At 29.8% G+C, this 16,583-nt stretch overlaps 2 protein-coding genes across 5 annotated transcripts in view; one reads left to right on the top strand and one right to left on the bottom strand.

The window, feature by feature from the left end:
• The window catches only part of ninaB (neither inactivation nor afterpotential B), a 20,702-nt gene extending 9,015 nt beyond the window's left edge, over nucleotides 1-11,687 (top strand). For both annotated transcript variants that reach the window (XM_014415601.3, XM_014415603.3), the window contains exons 4-12: nucleotides 1,285-1,396; nucleotides 3,489-3,635; nucleotides 3,731-3,869; nucleotides 5,501-5,651; nucleotides 6,964-7,181; nucleotides 8,064-8,240; nucleotides 9,718-9,999; nucleotides 10,076-10,174; nucleotides 11,075-11,687. In XM_014415601.3, the coding sequence (XP_014271087.2) occupies nucleotides 1,285-1,396; nucleotides 3,489-3,635; nucleotides 3,731-3,869; nucleotides 5,501-5,651; nucleotides 6,964-7,181; nucleotides 8,064-8,240; nucleotides 9,718-9,999; nucleotides 10,076-10,174; nucleotides 11,075-11,242 (1,493 nt within the window). In that variant the 3' untranslated portion in view covers nucleotides 11,243-11,687. The remainder of the gene's footprint in view (nucleotides 1-1,284; nucleotides 1,397-3,488; nucleotides 3,636-3,730; nucleotides 3,870-5,500; nucleotides 5,652-6,963; nucleotides 7,182-8,063; nucleotides 8,241-9,717; nucleotides 10,000-10,075; nucleotides 10,175-11,074) is intronic.
• A 962-nt stretch (nucleotides 11,688-12,649) lies between these two features.
• LOC106677579 (stimulator of interferon genes protein) overlaps nucleotides 12,650-16,583 on the bottom strand; it is an 18,117-nt gene continuing 14,183 nt past the window's right edge. For all 3 annotated transcript variants that reach the window (XM_014415604.3, XM_014415605.3, XM_067045959.1), the window contains exon 8: nucleotides 12,650-14,781. The gene's annotated coding sequence lies outside the window, so the exon portion shown is untranslated. The remainder of the gene's footprint in view (nucleotides 14,782-16,583) is intronic.

The raw sequence follows: 16,583 nt of genomic DNA, 5'->3' as shown, positions 1-16,583 counted from the left end.
GGGGGGAGGGAGAGGGATCACTATATTGGCTCAAGAACCGCTGCCCATTTTTTTTTCTGACCTAAGAATTTATTGACTTCATTTACAATATATATACAAGACTTAAAGCTAAGTTCCTAAACTAATATATATGTTAATTTTTTTTACTTTAATACCAGATCCGCCTTGTGTGCTTACATGGTTAATATAACAGTTATATAACTAATTTATACATTACTAACATACAGAGCTCTTCTTTTGCCGAATGGCATTATGAGGGACATGGGTACTTTTTTACTTACAAAGCTTTTTGTTTATTAATTTTTTTCATAACTCCAATTTAAGAAAATTTTTATAAGTGATTTAATATTTATATATAAATCTACACATTTCATTTTTTACACTATTTCCTTCTTCTGTAGTGGACTACAATTTAAGAAGTTTCTGTGTTTAGTTGAATTGTAATTTTTTTTTTGAGATGCTAGTTCTGTGGAAACTCTTGTTATAATATTTTGAGGTGAGGAGCCACCGCGAGATGAGTATATAAGCTTTGTCTCGATGGGATATTATATATATCTTATAGAAAACATTGAGGTTGAGGGGTGTTTTAATAGTTAATTTATTTAGGTTCATCCAGAAGGTTTCTGTCAATTAGTTTTATTATTAATATATACGATGATTTGGTATTTATAGATTTGTACGATTTTATAAACATCTATACAAGGTAATAATTCATTTTTATCTCATCTTGATCAATATATTACAGCTCGATTAGCTTTGAATGTCTTCCAGGAGGCATTGGTGCGTTGGGCGGGTTCTTATCGCCGATGCTGGATCATTCGCACAAGTGTGTGCCGTTACACGACTATTTTGTTTAAAAAATTCGATATTAAACTTTTCAGTAACAGTAAAATTATGTAACCTGGAAGTCATGAGCGAGCTGGTCATCAAAAAATCAACTGAAAAGAGAAAATGTAACTAATACTCCTTGTTCTTATGACGATAGAAATATACTGTGAGATAAGACTGTGTTCCTTTTCTCTTTGGCTCGATTTCGATTCCGGCTGTAACGGGTAATTATTTATTCTGTTACATTAGCCGTGGGTACTTGGGCACACCCAGACTCTGAAGAGTCGGTCCCATTTAAGTAAGTTAACTAACCTGGATGTTGAGCGTGATTCTGGTCTAATCACCTCTCTGCACAACTGTTTGCCTAGTAATGGTACTTCCTCACAAAATAATGAACCCCTGAGGTTTTTTTATTTTCTAATTGATTAATAATTAAATTAATAAATTATGTTACAGGGGCTATACCGACCTGGCTCAATGGTACGCTGATAAGAAATGGACCTGGAGCTATGACTGTGGGAGATTATTCTTATAATCATCTGTTCGACGCAGCTGCTTTGTTACACAGGTATCAACCATGATTTAAAACACCTAAAATCTGATTCAGCGATATCAATTTTATTTTTTTACTTGTAATTATTACCGAAGAACCGGAATATTTTAGAATCCTAATTTATTTATTTCCTTAATATAAATTGCACTTTCATATTTAGTTACTCTTTGTGGTAGATTAATGTTGATGATTAGTTGAAAATGTTTAATATTTCCCTTCACTTATGAAATTTATATTTCCAAGAGTTTAGTTAAGTTGTTTTGAGAAATACATATCATCATCCAAAGAAGCGTCAAAAATCGTCCGCCACTTATACCTCCCCTCGACTACCCTTCTCTAACACGAAGAATTCGAAGATCATCCTCCATATGTTGTACCCTTCGGGGAGAACATGAGAATTTAGTTTTACATACAGTATGTTTCACTCTGTACCATTCATAGACTTGTAGGCAGTGTCGATTTTCTATTCATAGTATTTCTCAAGGATAAAGGAGGCTGTAGATGTTGAAGTATTCATAATTAATCTTTTGGCACAATCAGGCTTGAGCTCATGATGACAAATCTGGCGCATCACACAAAGTTCACTTACTAACCTACTAAATTATGAAAAAACATCTTTTATTTTTCTGTTGCTATAAACATATATATTTTAGGGTTTCTCGAGATGAAAATAACGAATATTATTTTTTTTTCCTGCCAAGAGTGTAGCAGTTAAACAAAAGATAACGATGCCGTTATCCAAAGATCGGTAGGCTTATTGTCCCAATTTTCCCTATAGTTATTATAATTCTTTAATATTTCGTATTTATCCATCTCTCATTATTGCTAACAATGAGAACTGGTTATATTTTAAAAATAAGTCTACTTTAGTGGAAGATCTTTTTTATAATTCGGCATTTAAGCTCTATTATTTCAATAAGAGTAAGACAACTCATATTATATACCACATAATTACTCATTGATTCACTGAGTATAATTAAAATCATTACAGCCGTTTTAGGAAAAATGAAAAATCTAATCTAAGAAGTGTCACTTTCGGTCAGTCGATTTTATCGAAACCTTTGCTGTCAGGTCTCCAGGCTTATCATACTCATCTTAAATATGTTATTTAAATTTCGCAGGTCTTTTCGTTTTTGTTCGATCACACACACAGAGCATTTTGCCATTGTTATTTGGTTTAAGGGATCTTAAAACGTGCATGTCTGTCGAAAACTCGAATTCGAAATTTTGCACGATCCCAATACTTCCCATTGTTATATATTCCATGTAAATGGAAGTGAAGATATTTGTGCAAATATATTGTAAAATAATCATACAAATGCACATGTATGCTTGTGCAAAAATATTGATTGATAATGCTTGTCAAAGATGCTGGTCCATGGGTAGTCACCTAAATTCTTATGATGTAGTTCTATGGTAGATCTCCCAGGACAGAATACCTCTGGTAATTACCTTTCCTGGAATCTGTACTAGTGCTTCTCCTCTTTTGCTCTGTTTAAAACTTGCTTCATCAGCAGAGTTCACAACACCTTGTAGAGGCTGTACACAATAGACCAATGTCCCTATAGTTCTGTCAATCCATTTTGCCTCCTGATTTTTTTAGTTCCAAGAGTCCAGTTGTATTAAAAAAAAGTATATATCCAATTTGGACTTATTTCCATCCTCCTTAACTACTAAACTGTGGGAAAGTTTTAGGTAATAATGGAACAGAGCCCATAAATTGTTAGTTTTACTAATTGAATATAACTGAGGGGCTCAGGGCAAGAATGTGACAAGCTACATAAAGAAATCTTTAAATAAATCACTTTAAAAAAATGTTTTAATTCTTATTTTATTTTATAGTTCATATTTCATAATATTAGAGGTAAATATTATGTTTGAATTCTGATCTTACACAAGCACTATAAACATTTTAAAAGAGAAACAGAGGAGCATTTTGAACAAAATGCCTTAAACCATTTAGCAAGCCTAAAATATTTTGGCTTGCAATATTCTTGCCCCAAGCCATTCAATTTATTGATCAATATAAACTTATCAAGATAGTGACTAATACTTTTTTGTTGACCATAATCAAGAAACAAATAAAACAGTTATTTCAATGTAACAGGTTTCACATTAAAGATGGTTCAGGAACTTACCAATGTAGATTTCTTCAATCGAAGACATATAAAAGAAATCAAGCAGCACAAAGAATAGTTGTGAACGAATTTGGAACCAGAGCAGTGGCAGATCCTTGCAAGACAATATTTCAAAAGTAAGCTATCATATAATCAACATTTATATAAACCTTTAATAGCGATGGTTAATTAACATTCCTGTTTAGAATTTTAAGAAATATCTGTTTTTCAGATTTGCATCATATTTTAAATTTGAAGATTCTGATAACTGTTTGGTATCGGTATATCCGTTCAAGGATGAAATCTATACACTAACAGAGACCCCTGTCATGTACAGAATAGATGGAGAGACATTAGAGACCATGAATTCTGTAAGTAGTTTTTAACAAATATAAGTACAATACCAGTAAATAAATCAAAATATTTTTAATATGTGTATACGGGGCATTTCAGGGTTAAGTATCCTAACTGCGAAAATTAATTAAATATCACAAAACCAGAATAAAATTCCCCATGAAGAGGTAGTTGTGCATATTTAGCTCTCACACATGTGATATAGATGTGAATTGTTAAACACCAGAAGGCCCTCGACAATGCATGTTTATAGAATAGAAAGCTGGTTAGGAGATGAATTGTCAGGATGAGTTTTATGGGAACAAGCCATAAATTCTCGCAGAATAGAATCTTCATTTTGTAAGATACTAACTTAGAGTCAGGAAGTGAATGGCCATGAAGGGGATGGCGAGTCCTACTGGAACTAGTTACTGGTCCTTAGGAAAGGAAGAAACAGTTTAGTATAGAAGAAATATCCAGAGAAGACAGAAGTCATATATAACTCCTATATACATTTGCAGAAGTGCACTAGAATGACTGATCTACTTTATAGAGCTGCTCACTACTTCTTAAGGAGGAGAAATCTCTGAGAGGGATATTCACACTTAAGCTTGAAAATTTTGTGCTTAGTCTACTCTCTGGGCTGTTAAACGCCATTGAGAGATTTTACGTATAACACATTAGCTTTTAGTGGATCGTGGATCAAAATATTCTATATATATAATATTTATTGATTCAAATAATACATTTGATATCTTACTGTTCAAGATAATCTCTTTGAATGTTAATGTTTACATTTTATTAATAAAGCAATTGGAACATATACTTATTAATTCAATATAATCTAAATAAATAATGACAATAGAAATCTTGAGACATGAATCTCTCCTAATCAAAATGTTTACTGACGTACCTTTATAGGGAATTATTTTCTTGCTTCGTATTTTCAATTTTGACACTTGATCCTGAAAAACTCTGTATGAAATTTTAAAAGCAAAGAAGGAACAGTTATGAACTTGATAAGTCAGTCAGCATTTCTGCTGCTGCAGGTGTGGTAGTGAAAACTCATTGGGCAAGTGGGGATGGTTGTTCTTTTTGCCTACTTCTTACTGCTATCTAGAGGTTGCCACCTCATATTAACCAGAGTGGGCTTAGTAACTCGGGACTCCCAAGAAATAAATATTAACTTACCTCACGTGGGAATCAAACCCACACCAGATATTCTTGAACTCTCCTATTTTTTTTTTAAATCTTTTTTCTTCTTTATCACAACTACTATCTCCTTCAAATTCATATACGGTAAATCATCTATCATACATTTTATAAAATTTAAGATATTTAAGTTTAAATTTCACCTCAGACTGGACAATTTTCTAAATTTCATTAGCGCTTTTTCCTTGAAAGATAACATAGACTGTGGTTTGGATTCCACATAAAACCATAAGATTCCTGTCTTTAATGGATTTAGCTCTGAAATGATAGAAAATTAAATCAAATATAGAGCCTTATAATTTTCTTTTAGCGTTCTTCTTAAAAAAATTTTTGAATTTGCTTCTGATCCACATTAAAATTACTGTTTTTTTTCCCCTCATTCTAAATAGAAATATGCTGTGTTATTACTGTATACAGGTGTAATATTAGAATGTGATATTTGATGTTTTTATTTCAGGTAAATGTCTCTTGTCTTAAAAATTTAAATATAGTCCACCATACATCTCACCCCCATGTGGAGGATGATGGGCTTGTTTTCAACATAGGAGTCTCTGTTCAACATAAAGGACCTCTGTATACCATCGTTGAATTTCCAAACACTAAAAAAGGTAAACAAAAATAGCACATAAAAGTTGGTGATAGTGAAATTGGAAAAAAAAGTAGAGAAAATATCATGGTTTTCAGAGTTACCCGAATCCAACAAAAAAACCTTTTTGACCATTTTTCTATGTGTCTGCGCCATAATTATCTTTTGAATTGGTGAACCTACTTTAAATGTTAAATCTGTACTCCTATAACCCATGAAGGGTCAGATGTGCAGTACTTTGAAGGAAGTAGTGTTGCTAGGCGGTGATTTGATCAGAATCTCGCTCGATCATCAGATTTTTACCCAATTAAGGGTACCCACTTAGTGGACCATGGCGGCTCTCGAACCAAAAGGGCTGACTCATGGCTACGGTTAAATAGAGAATAAGTATCTGTCGCAACCTTATTTGAATCTGGGTCCTTGGAGTTAGTAGCAACCTTACTTTACTTATTATTGATTAGTTTTTAATTCTAGATTGGTTTATGGTTACAGCTTAATGAAAAAACAGATGGATGACTAAGATGTAGTAAGTTTCTAACTGTAAATAATCAAAATATTTAAATGTTTATATATGATAGAACAGTGGAATGTTCTGTCGATTGTAGGTTGTGCAACTTAATGGCAACTTATATAGGACTATGAAAATACTGTATTATTAAAATAAAATATTTGAAATTCAATATAAATTATATTATGAATAGATGATTGACCATAATTGTGTTTGAAGTAGACGTTCAGGGAAGTGTTCAAAAAGAACAAAAATAGTTTTCAACTATTTATTGATTGCCAACAGTTTAACCCATAATGTATTTCTTCATAAGGGCTAAAATAAAAAGATAAAATAAAAATGAATTGAAATAAACAAATTTAATATCTCTTTCAATTCCCCATACGGTCAACCATATATGTATAAAAACCAACCATTATTAAAAAACCATGGGGCCCATAAAAAAATACATCATCCACATTTGATGAAGTACATGACATTGTGGGTCGAAACATTAGCAATCAATAAATAGTTGAAAACTTTTTTTGCTCTTCTTGACAATGCTCCTGACCATCTCCATCTTTTTTTATTTACTTTAAAGTGAAATTTAAAATGATTCTTTGTCGTGTTTTTGAAAATAAAAATATTTTTGTTTATGCTTGCAATTTCATTATTATTCATTTGTGTTTAATAAAAATAAAATTAACTACTAAAAAAATAACATAATTGGGAACCCTGTCAGGATAGATTGACAAATATATGTTCAGACTGTTTATTTATACTGTATATATTCTAATAATATAAAAAACAAAATAAATTGTAATAAGTCTTTGAACTTTTATGCTAGGTAGCGAGAAAAAAGATATATTTTCGGAAGCGAGAATCGTAGGCTCTGTAAGTTGCAGATGGCCTTTTCAACCATGCTACATGCATACTTTTGGGATGACTAAATCATTTTTTATTATTGTCGAACAGCCAATGGGCATTTCAGTGATGGAAAAAATAGCTACAAATTTCAACACAAAGCCACTCTATAGTGTCTTGAAATGGAATGATAAGCATCCTGTAAGTAATTAGTAGAATAACTACAATAAAGCTGCCCATACAGGCACAATATTGGAAATTGTGTAATAATATTGAACATGTGTTTCTGCTATTGAAAGGTTGTGCAATATATTGTATGAAATAAAAACATTTGTATATTTATTGTGCAATAGGGGGCCAGTTGGTGTCAAAAGTAGTGTTGAACTTGTACCCATGGTTATTAAAAACACGATAGGCAGTTCATTCTTGAAATTATTGAAGTTTATCTTTCACATCTTTCTCCCGGCTTTATGGGGCACCAAATGTAAGGAGTACATTAATCACCAAAAAAAATGACAAACCATTCTTGGCCCACTTCCGAAGTTTTAATATATTTTTCTTTTGCTAACATCAATTAAAACGCAGTAAAGTTCAGTGTCACTCAACTCAACACAAGTGGACTTTAAATAAAATATTGAATGTCTGTACCCAGCATTACACAACCTTCAATATCAGTGCACGAATCCAACGGTTGTGCAACAATATTGTTTAACTGTGGAAAAGCTTCGATCATATGTGCACTTTATTTAATAATATTGTGCGTGTATGGGCCACTTAACTCAACCTAGTTAATTAATTTCAAGTTATTGAATTTTATAAAATTAGAGCAAATTATTAATATAATATTTAAGGGAAAAATATCATATTGTGTAAATATTTTATAAATTAAAAAATTGTATAATTTGTCATAAAATAAAGAATTCATTTATCATAACACAACAGGGCCTGTATTAAAAAGAACTTTAATTGAGTTGAGAATGTATAATTCTACTAACAAATATAAATAAAAAAATATATTAATGAATGAATAAAACAGTATTGAAATTGAACTGATTCATAGTTATCTTAATATATTTCTTTCAGACATTAATTCATGTGGTTGATCGAAAATCTGGAAAAAATGTTAAAACATTCCTAGCTGAACCATTTTTTTACCTTCACATAATCAATCAATACGAAGATAAAAACCATGTTGTCATAGATATTTGTGTCTATAAAAATCCAGACATGATCGAATGCATGCTTATAGAAGCCTTAAAAGTAAGTGAATTTTATTTGTATTTGAATTTTTTATTACTTGTAAGTCATTCCATATATAAATGGAAATACACATATCTAGGGCATTATAAGTACTATATTCAGTACTTATAATATAAACTTATATTCAGTACTATACGTTCACATATGATATATTTTAATATCTCCAAACAGGATCAAGCATGGTTGATAATCCATCAAGGCACCCATAAACAATCAAGCATGAAGCTTAATCAAACAATTTGATCATGGTGGCTTAGCACTTTAAAGCTTGGAAATTAAATTTTTTTCACAAGGATGCTTGAGCATATGTTAAGATAGTACATGGATTAAGCATGTTTGAGTGTTTGTACCTAGCTCTAGAGCAAACACTGCAGAGGCCTCTGAATAGAACCTAACCTTTGTTCAATGTTCCTTCTAACAAAAAGACATTTTTGTCATACAGAAGCAGCCAGGATGTGCCTCATGAAGGAGCTATTCATGCATACTTTGAGAAGCAGCCAGGGTGTACCTCATAAAGGAGCTAGTCATGCATACTTTTCATGACCCCCTTCCTTATCATTTTTGACATGGGGGAAGGTTATCTAAAGGTGACCAACCTATTCTTACCATTGTGGGGGGTCTTTTTATAAGTTTTTCATTTCATGGGACCACTACAAAATGATAAATTCCTCTCCCCCCCAGGCCGGATTCGAACCGGTGTCACCTGCAGTTCTCAGGTTGCTAAGATCTGCACCTCAACCACCTTACCTTTGGATGCCCCCGTATTCATGCATATTAGAGCAAGTGTAGCCTTCTAAGGTAAATATGGTAAGTTTAAGCCTATTGTTGCACAAAATTACCAAACGCATGTATTTTGGATCCCATATCATTCAACTCAGGTATATTTTTTTAAACTATTTACATAAATGTTTGTATTTCTTTAGGTAAATATGGCTTGTTTAAGCATAGTGGTAGCACAAAATTACCATACACATGTATGAGCATACATAAGTGTGTATGGTAAATATTGCTTGTGTAAGCATAATTCTTATGCAAAATTATCATACACGTGTTCAAGCATACTTCAGTAAAAAGATTGTACATGATTCAAAGTGTGTTTTTTCAAGCTTGTTTTTTGAAAGTAGAGCTGTTTGTCGGCCATTTTGATTGATGAATCCTCAAGCACTGCCATACACATTCAAATAAGATTGACCAGATTGAAGAAATAATTTCAAACCCATTTGATGTAGCTCAATAATTTTATCAAACCTTCAAGCCACACCATAGCATGCTTACCATGTCATGTAAAAGCGCATTTTAAGAAATAAAATTCAGGATGAAATACATATAACATTGAAGGAGGTTTATGTTTTTCTACTGGATATCTTTGGCTTGATTCAAGTTCTACAATGACTGTATTTCCATTAAGTAAAATATAAATAAATTATCTCAGTAGTTGAATTTTAGTTGGCCATTAACTTTATACATGATGTTTCAGACTGCCAAGCAAAACCCGGATTATGCAAAAATGTTTCGAGGGCGACCTGTACGATATGTACTGCCGATGAATGTAACAGAAAATTTAGCAAATTTAGTCACATTACCAGATACCAATGCTAAAGCCCATATGACTAAAGATGGAAAAATCTTCGTTGTTCCAGAAGTACTTTCTAACATGGGATGTGAAACTCCACGTATCAATTATCCCTTGTTCTCAGGGAAAAAGTATCGCTATTTCTATGCAATATCTTCTGATGTTGATTTGAAAAGTCCAGGAACTGTAAGTTGTGAAATCTATATATATTTCTATTAAAGATGTTTAAAAATTTCTAAATATTTGACTTATTTAATTTCAGTTAATTAAAGTTGATGTTACAAACAAAACGGTACTGACATGGACTGAAATTGGCACATTCCCAAGTGAACCAGTGTTTGTTCCTTCACCAAATGGAGAGGTGAATACTAAATATATCAAAATAATTGATAAATGAAATACATATAGCTTATTTGCTTCACCATATTTATTTATATATTCATAATGCTTTGGCCGATCAATCTATCTTTGGGTACATGTCTGAAAGGATTCGAAGTTCATTAAATCACACGATAATTTGTACTAATATTAATTAAAATAATTTCAGGACCTCATTGAACCCACATTATAAAAAATAAAACTATATAAGAATAAAAATTAATTTTATTTGCAAACAATTTTATTATATATATATATATATGACATTCATTTCAGTCTTTTTACCTTTGGCCATTTTCACTTTTCTTCTCTAATTCTTCACTCTAGTAATCTTATTTAAATTCTTTGGTTCCGTAAATACAAAGACTCCTTGGTAGTATTAGTCATAATTTTTTCTTGAGGCTTTTTATCTACAATAATGATAATGTTAATTAATTACACTTAAAATTTAAATTTAAAATGTTAAACGGAGATACTGTGTGAAATGCACCCAAAACTGAAAGATAATTTTATAATTTAATTAATATTGATATAAATTGTCTTGTGATTTAATATATTTTGAACTTGATAAGTTGAAACCTTGTGAATACAAAAACAAATGTGGTAAAAAGAAACCCCATTTTAGTTAACTGATAAATCTTCCTTAATTTTGAATAATCTAATGAACTGGATTATAGATGAAAAGCAATCATTACGGAGTTTAAAAACTTTTTAAGAGCGTTAACAAACTTAAATTGTTATCATAGAAACTGCTAAGGATGAAAAATAGTTTAAGTAAACATTAAGAGAAGAATCAATATTTACTGTTCACCAGCTCAAACTGGATCACCTTTTATTTCACACTTAAAGATATATTTTGCAATTCACATGATACTTGTTTTAGGATGAAGATGATGGTGTGGTAATCTCAACATTACTCTGGGGAAATGATCCTTGCAAGACAGCTGTAATCATTTTGGATGCAAAAAAATTTACTGAACTGGGAAGAACCGAGTTTGAAACTCCAGGCCCAGTACCCAAGTGCCTCCATGGGTGGTACTTTCCTGACTGAATTATTTAATTCAATCAAGGAAGAGGAACAAATTAACTCATGCAACACACCCCCTCACTCAAAAAATAAGGTTTGAATCTACCTTTGAATTGACTAAAGCCCAGAAAAATCTGATAAAATTGGTAGAAAATACTAGAAAAAATATTTTTAAAAAATTAAGATTTAATATACCTCATTAGTTCAACATTATTTATATTTATTATTGATATTTCATCACATAAAATCTCCAAGTTTGTAAATAATATTTCGTAAGGAAAGTTGGCATAAAGAAATGTGAAAGCAGTTTACAGTAAACTCTAAAAGGAAACTGTTGGTATTGCTGCTTTCAGTTAGCTACCTAATGAAAAGATATAGTTCATTTCCATTTTATTTATTTAGCAAAGTAAAACCATTGATGTGCAATCATATTGCAGCATCAATTGATGCCAAATAACATAAAATATAGAATGTTTTGACAAATTAATAAGTTGGGCATTGTAGAAGCTGCATCAGTTTATAAACTAAATCTATACAATAATGAAACCTGTCAGAGTCTAGAGATAATAAGTAAGAAAACACTAAATACGATTTTTTTTATTTACTTAATAAAACCTATTCCTAGCCTTGTTTATCTAAAAGTTAAACTAATATATTATTATACGAGGAGAATACAGTTGGGGGTGGAGTTAAAATATAACACAAATAAGTTGAAGTAACTTATTTAATCGTGCCAGCGTTTCCGCCAGAATTTCTAGCCTTCATCAGGGCTAAGAACAGAACAAGATAACAACCAATGTTTTGTTTGATTTCATGTTGTCTCCAGTAATGCAATAAGCCTTTCAATATTCCCTCAAAAGCTTTTCAATATATGAGACATAAACACCTAGAAATAATTTTTGACAATACTACTATTAAAAACTTATTAAGTTAATTGTTTATGTCACCCCGTAGGGCATACCCAATGAAGTCTTAGGGTAGACCAATGCTACATCAACAATAACAACCTCACGATTATAAGAAGACTAAACTAAGTTGTTATTATTACTTATAATAATTTTATACATGGAGCATGTTTTATCTCCTGTCCTAATTTAGCTTTAACATAAAATATAATTTGCTCAGAGGTTAGATCAGAGTCTGGTTTTCAAAAGCCCTATTGAGTTAAACATATCAGAGCACTATCCAGGCCAGTATGCTAAGTTATAAAGTAAACTGGACACCTTAAGAAAGAAAAAATAATTCTAATTCTTATGCCAACCACTGATGAGCTCATATGCATGAGTTGTTATTGCATAATCTAACAGTTGCCTTAACACAGTAAGATACGAGTTGGATAAAGAAGCAAAAATAGTATTCCATTTGACAGAGATATCCCACTTACGGAATGGATTGGTAAACAAAAACTATGTCAATAAATAAATACTAATATGCAATTTGAAACAAAATTTAATATTTATGAACATCATAGCACATTACAAGAACAAGATATTACCCATCTTATACAGAGTTCTTAACATCAAAACTATATTACTTTTGAATGAAAAACAATAATAAAACTTAGCATGGTAACATGTATTTATCTTTTATTGGCAAAATATATAAAAAAAAAATTTTGCTTAGTTTAATTTTTGTTTTTAACACTTAAATTCAAAAAGAATACATTAAAAGATCTCTCCTCGCTTAAGAAACTTCTATACAAAATATATTTAATAGTTTTGTATGTATATAAAAAGATAAATTATCATATAAAATATATTATATTGCTACAATCAAATCTGAGCACCAAAGCAATTTCAACAACAAATTGCTTACAATTACTTAAAATTAATCAGGTACATTTTAAATTACAGAAATTAATTTCCTCAACAGTTTCTCCCTCCCCCCTAAAAAACACAAATTAATGCAAATCAGATTCATAACAATTTATAAAACAATGAACATTTTTCATGTGATTTTTACAGTATTTTTGGTGAAACAAAAATTAATTTCTAAATGTACCATCTAACATTACAATAAACTCTAATCCCTTATCCAGCTTCCTGTTACAAGACAAATTTGCTGAATCATTGTCTACAAATTGTTAAAAATTAAACATAATCTCTAGTTTAAATTTTAGAAAATTAATATATTTCTTAATGGTCCAGTGGTAATTTTAGTTAATACCAGATAATGTATGATATTGTATATTTTTAATAACCTACTTTGTCTATATTTTAGATTTATAATTGAAATTAAAATTTTGAAAGAAAGCAATAAAAAAATTATAAGATAGCCAGAGATTTATCCATTATATTAATAATGTTAATTATAAGATATTCAATTTTAAATCAAGCGCAATTAAATATTTTTAAAACAGACTTTTAAATATTAAAAATCTGGCTCATTATTAATTATATACGTGTATATAAACTAGAAACTTAAAAGATCTGGAAGAATTTATTGTTGGAACCCATGCTTTGTGAGATTCAACAATAAATTGTATCAAGTAGAACAGATGTATGTCTTAATAAGTTAATAAATAAATAATATTTATTAAACTTTTATATTTGCAATAGGAACTACAAATAGTGAATGAAGAAAGGGTAACACAAAAACGGAAATGTTATTCAATTATTATTATTTCAATTAATAAAAATAATTAGGGATTTTATTTATCAAATTCGATCCTTTCTTTTTTTGAAACGAAACAAGTTCCTATATTAATTAAGCAATAAAATTTATATAACGAAGAATAGAAACTAAATAGAAACATACATATAAAGATCTAAATGGTGGGATCTACACAACAGGAAACTGTATAAAAGACTAAACATTTGATATTCCATTAATTCTGACTAAAAAAAATTGAAGTAATATAAAAATTAGGATAAGTAATATAAAATTACTAAGATCATGTCTTAGAAAAATTCAGAACACAAAATTGAACTTTTCATTACAAAGAAAAAAACATAAAAGTAAACAAATTGACTAAAAATACTACTTTTATAAAAATAAGTAATATTAACTAGGAATAGGAACTAAATAGATACATACTTATAAAGATCTAAAATGAGGCATCTATATAACAGAGAAGCATATACAAAACGAAATATTGGAATATTTGATTTTTCGTTTAATTCTAACTAAAAATAATAAGTAAAATAAAATTACTAAGGTCACAAAAATTGATTTTTTACTAAAAAAAAAATAAATAAAAAATAAAGGTTAACGGACTGACTAATGTTATTTTTATAAAAATAAGTAATATTAACAAATAATGCTTAGTCTTTAATTTTTTTTAGAAATACAGTTTTTCAATCATCACAATAATTTTTACGAGTAATTTAATGTCAGTCTCTTACTCTTATACTATAATTAAGAAATAGAGGGAAACACAAATGATTAATAAGAAATAGAACTTATTTTATCTCTAGAATAAGAATTGAAGATATTATTTAATAGAAAAGGCTGATGCAATTTTCTAGTGGTTAAAAAGCTTTACAATAGAGACCCTTTACTGTAAATTTATTCTTCATATCCAATTTTTGACCATATGATCCATGTTTTAAGGTACAAGTCAGCTGAAACATAATTAGAAAATATACCATCCACATGGGGTACTAGGGTTTTAAGACTACTTAAAAGAGCCCCAGCAATCAATAGATGAATATCTGATATCGCTGCTTTGCTTGTATAGTAGCACATTTGACAACAAATAAAGTTTTCATTTTATTATAAATTAGATGTATTTCAAAGATAGTACTGCAGACTGCAGTTACTTTCTTAGTAATGTATGCGGACATTCCTGAAGCTATTAGAGTTGTTACAAATTACTCCAAAAAAATGTTGTCAGGTGTAAGCAAAGCAGTTATATTATATCTATATGCAATATATATATATATATATTCTAATATCATTACAAATAGTTGTCCCACTAGGAACATTAATCATAATTTTATTAATGAAACATTTAACCGAGTATTTTTTTTAGTTAATTATGTTACTTTATGAAATTAATAAACTACTCTGATTTGGAATATATAAATTTTATTATTTATTTTATCAATTTTCAATTGAGAAAACAAATAGGCTCAACTACTAATTCTACTAGCATTTAGTGAGCAAATAGGTACAATAAACTCTGTGTTCCTCTCTTAGGATTAATATTATCAACAGGGGTGGATAAAAAAAAAAAAAACTAAGTACTACAAGAACAGTCAATCATAATAATATTATTCTTTGATCTTTGATTAAAATAATTAAGGAGCATTCTATGCCATTTATGTATAAATATATGGGTGTTTTCAAAATTACAGTAAAATCTTTTAAAGGTAAGAAAAGAAAGGCTACAGCCTAGGGTGAAGAGGGTGAGTACACATTGAGTGAGTCTGGTACACCGAAGAGGTGTTACTTATCAATGTTTTCAATACAAAATTTATTTTTCTACACTGTGATATGCTTACACAATAATTTGTCCGTAATAATTTTGAAAAGTAAGTATATTGTGACTTTTAATAGATTGCTTCTTGGTTGTTTAGAAACAATGAACATTTGATTATAAAAAAAAAATCATCTAAATGATATTATTAAGATTTTTTGCATAATAGTGTAAATTAAAATATCTTGAGATGTTTCTAAATCATAGGTTAAAAAAAAAATTAACAAGAGTTACTAAAATAGCAGAGATGTTTTTAATAAATTTTTGAAGATAAGATAAGACCATCACTAATTTGGGGTTTAGGAGGCAAGTGGTCTGGGAAGCCTTCCCTTCTATTTTTGGTGTTAGGATTTCTTCTAGAGAGATTGTGACATTCAAAACATCAACCAACACTTACTGTAAGTGAATGAATGAAAAAGTAGCTGAAATTGGAAATCTGCATGAAGCATGAAGGGAAAGTTTCCTGGACCAGCCACCTCTAAACCCCAAATTAGGAACAGCTTTATTTAACCTTTGAAACATTTATTAAATACAGGAATCAAGAAATATTGAAAAACTGGTTAAATTCGAAAACAGCATGCTATATTCAATGTAGTATGATTGTTTCACTTATTTGGAAAGCAATCATATAATTTCCGTCAACCATCCCGAACATCATATCATAATATGATAGTTACACATTTATTTAAAACTCTAAAAATAAAAATATATATATTCATTTGAAACATTGATACCTGAATGTTTGAAATATTAATAATTAAATATACATATTGTAATATGCTCTTTTTGAGTAGATAATATATTTTTGATGTATAAAGGGTTTTGATATGTTTTATTTTATGTATAATTTTAATATTGTTATTTGTTATTTTAAATTATAAAGCAAGCTAACCAGTTTTCTTTGTCTAAAAGAAATACTTGTATTCCAAACAAAGCCAAGATGGC

Source organism: Halyomorpha halys, unplaced genomic scaffold, assembly GCF_000696795.3.
Source record: "Halyomorpha halys isolate HHAL.00 unplaced genomic scaffold, Hhal_1.1 Scaffold104.1, whole genome shotgun sequence".
Lineage (NCBI taxonomy): Eukaryota > Metazoa > Arthropoda > Insecta > Hemiptera > Pentatomidae > Halyomorpha > Halyomorpha halys.
Note: the sequence above shows the minus strand (reverse complement) of the source record. Positions and strands in the feature narration are given on the sequence as shown.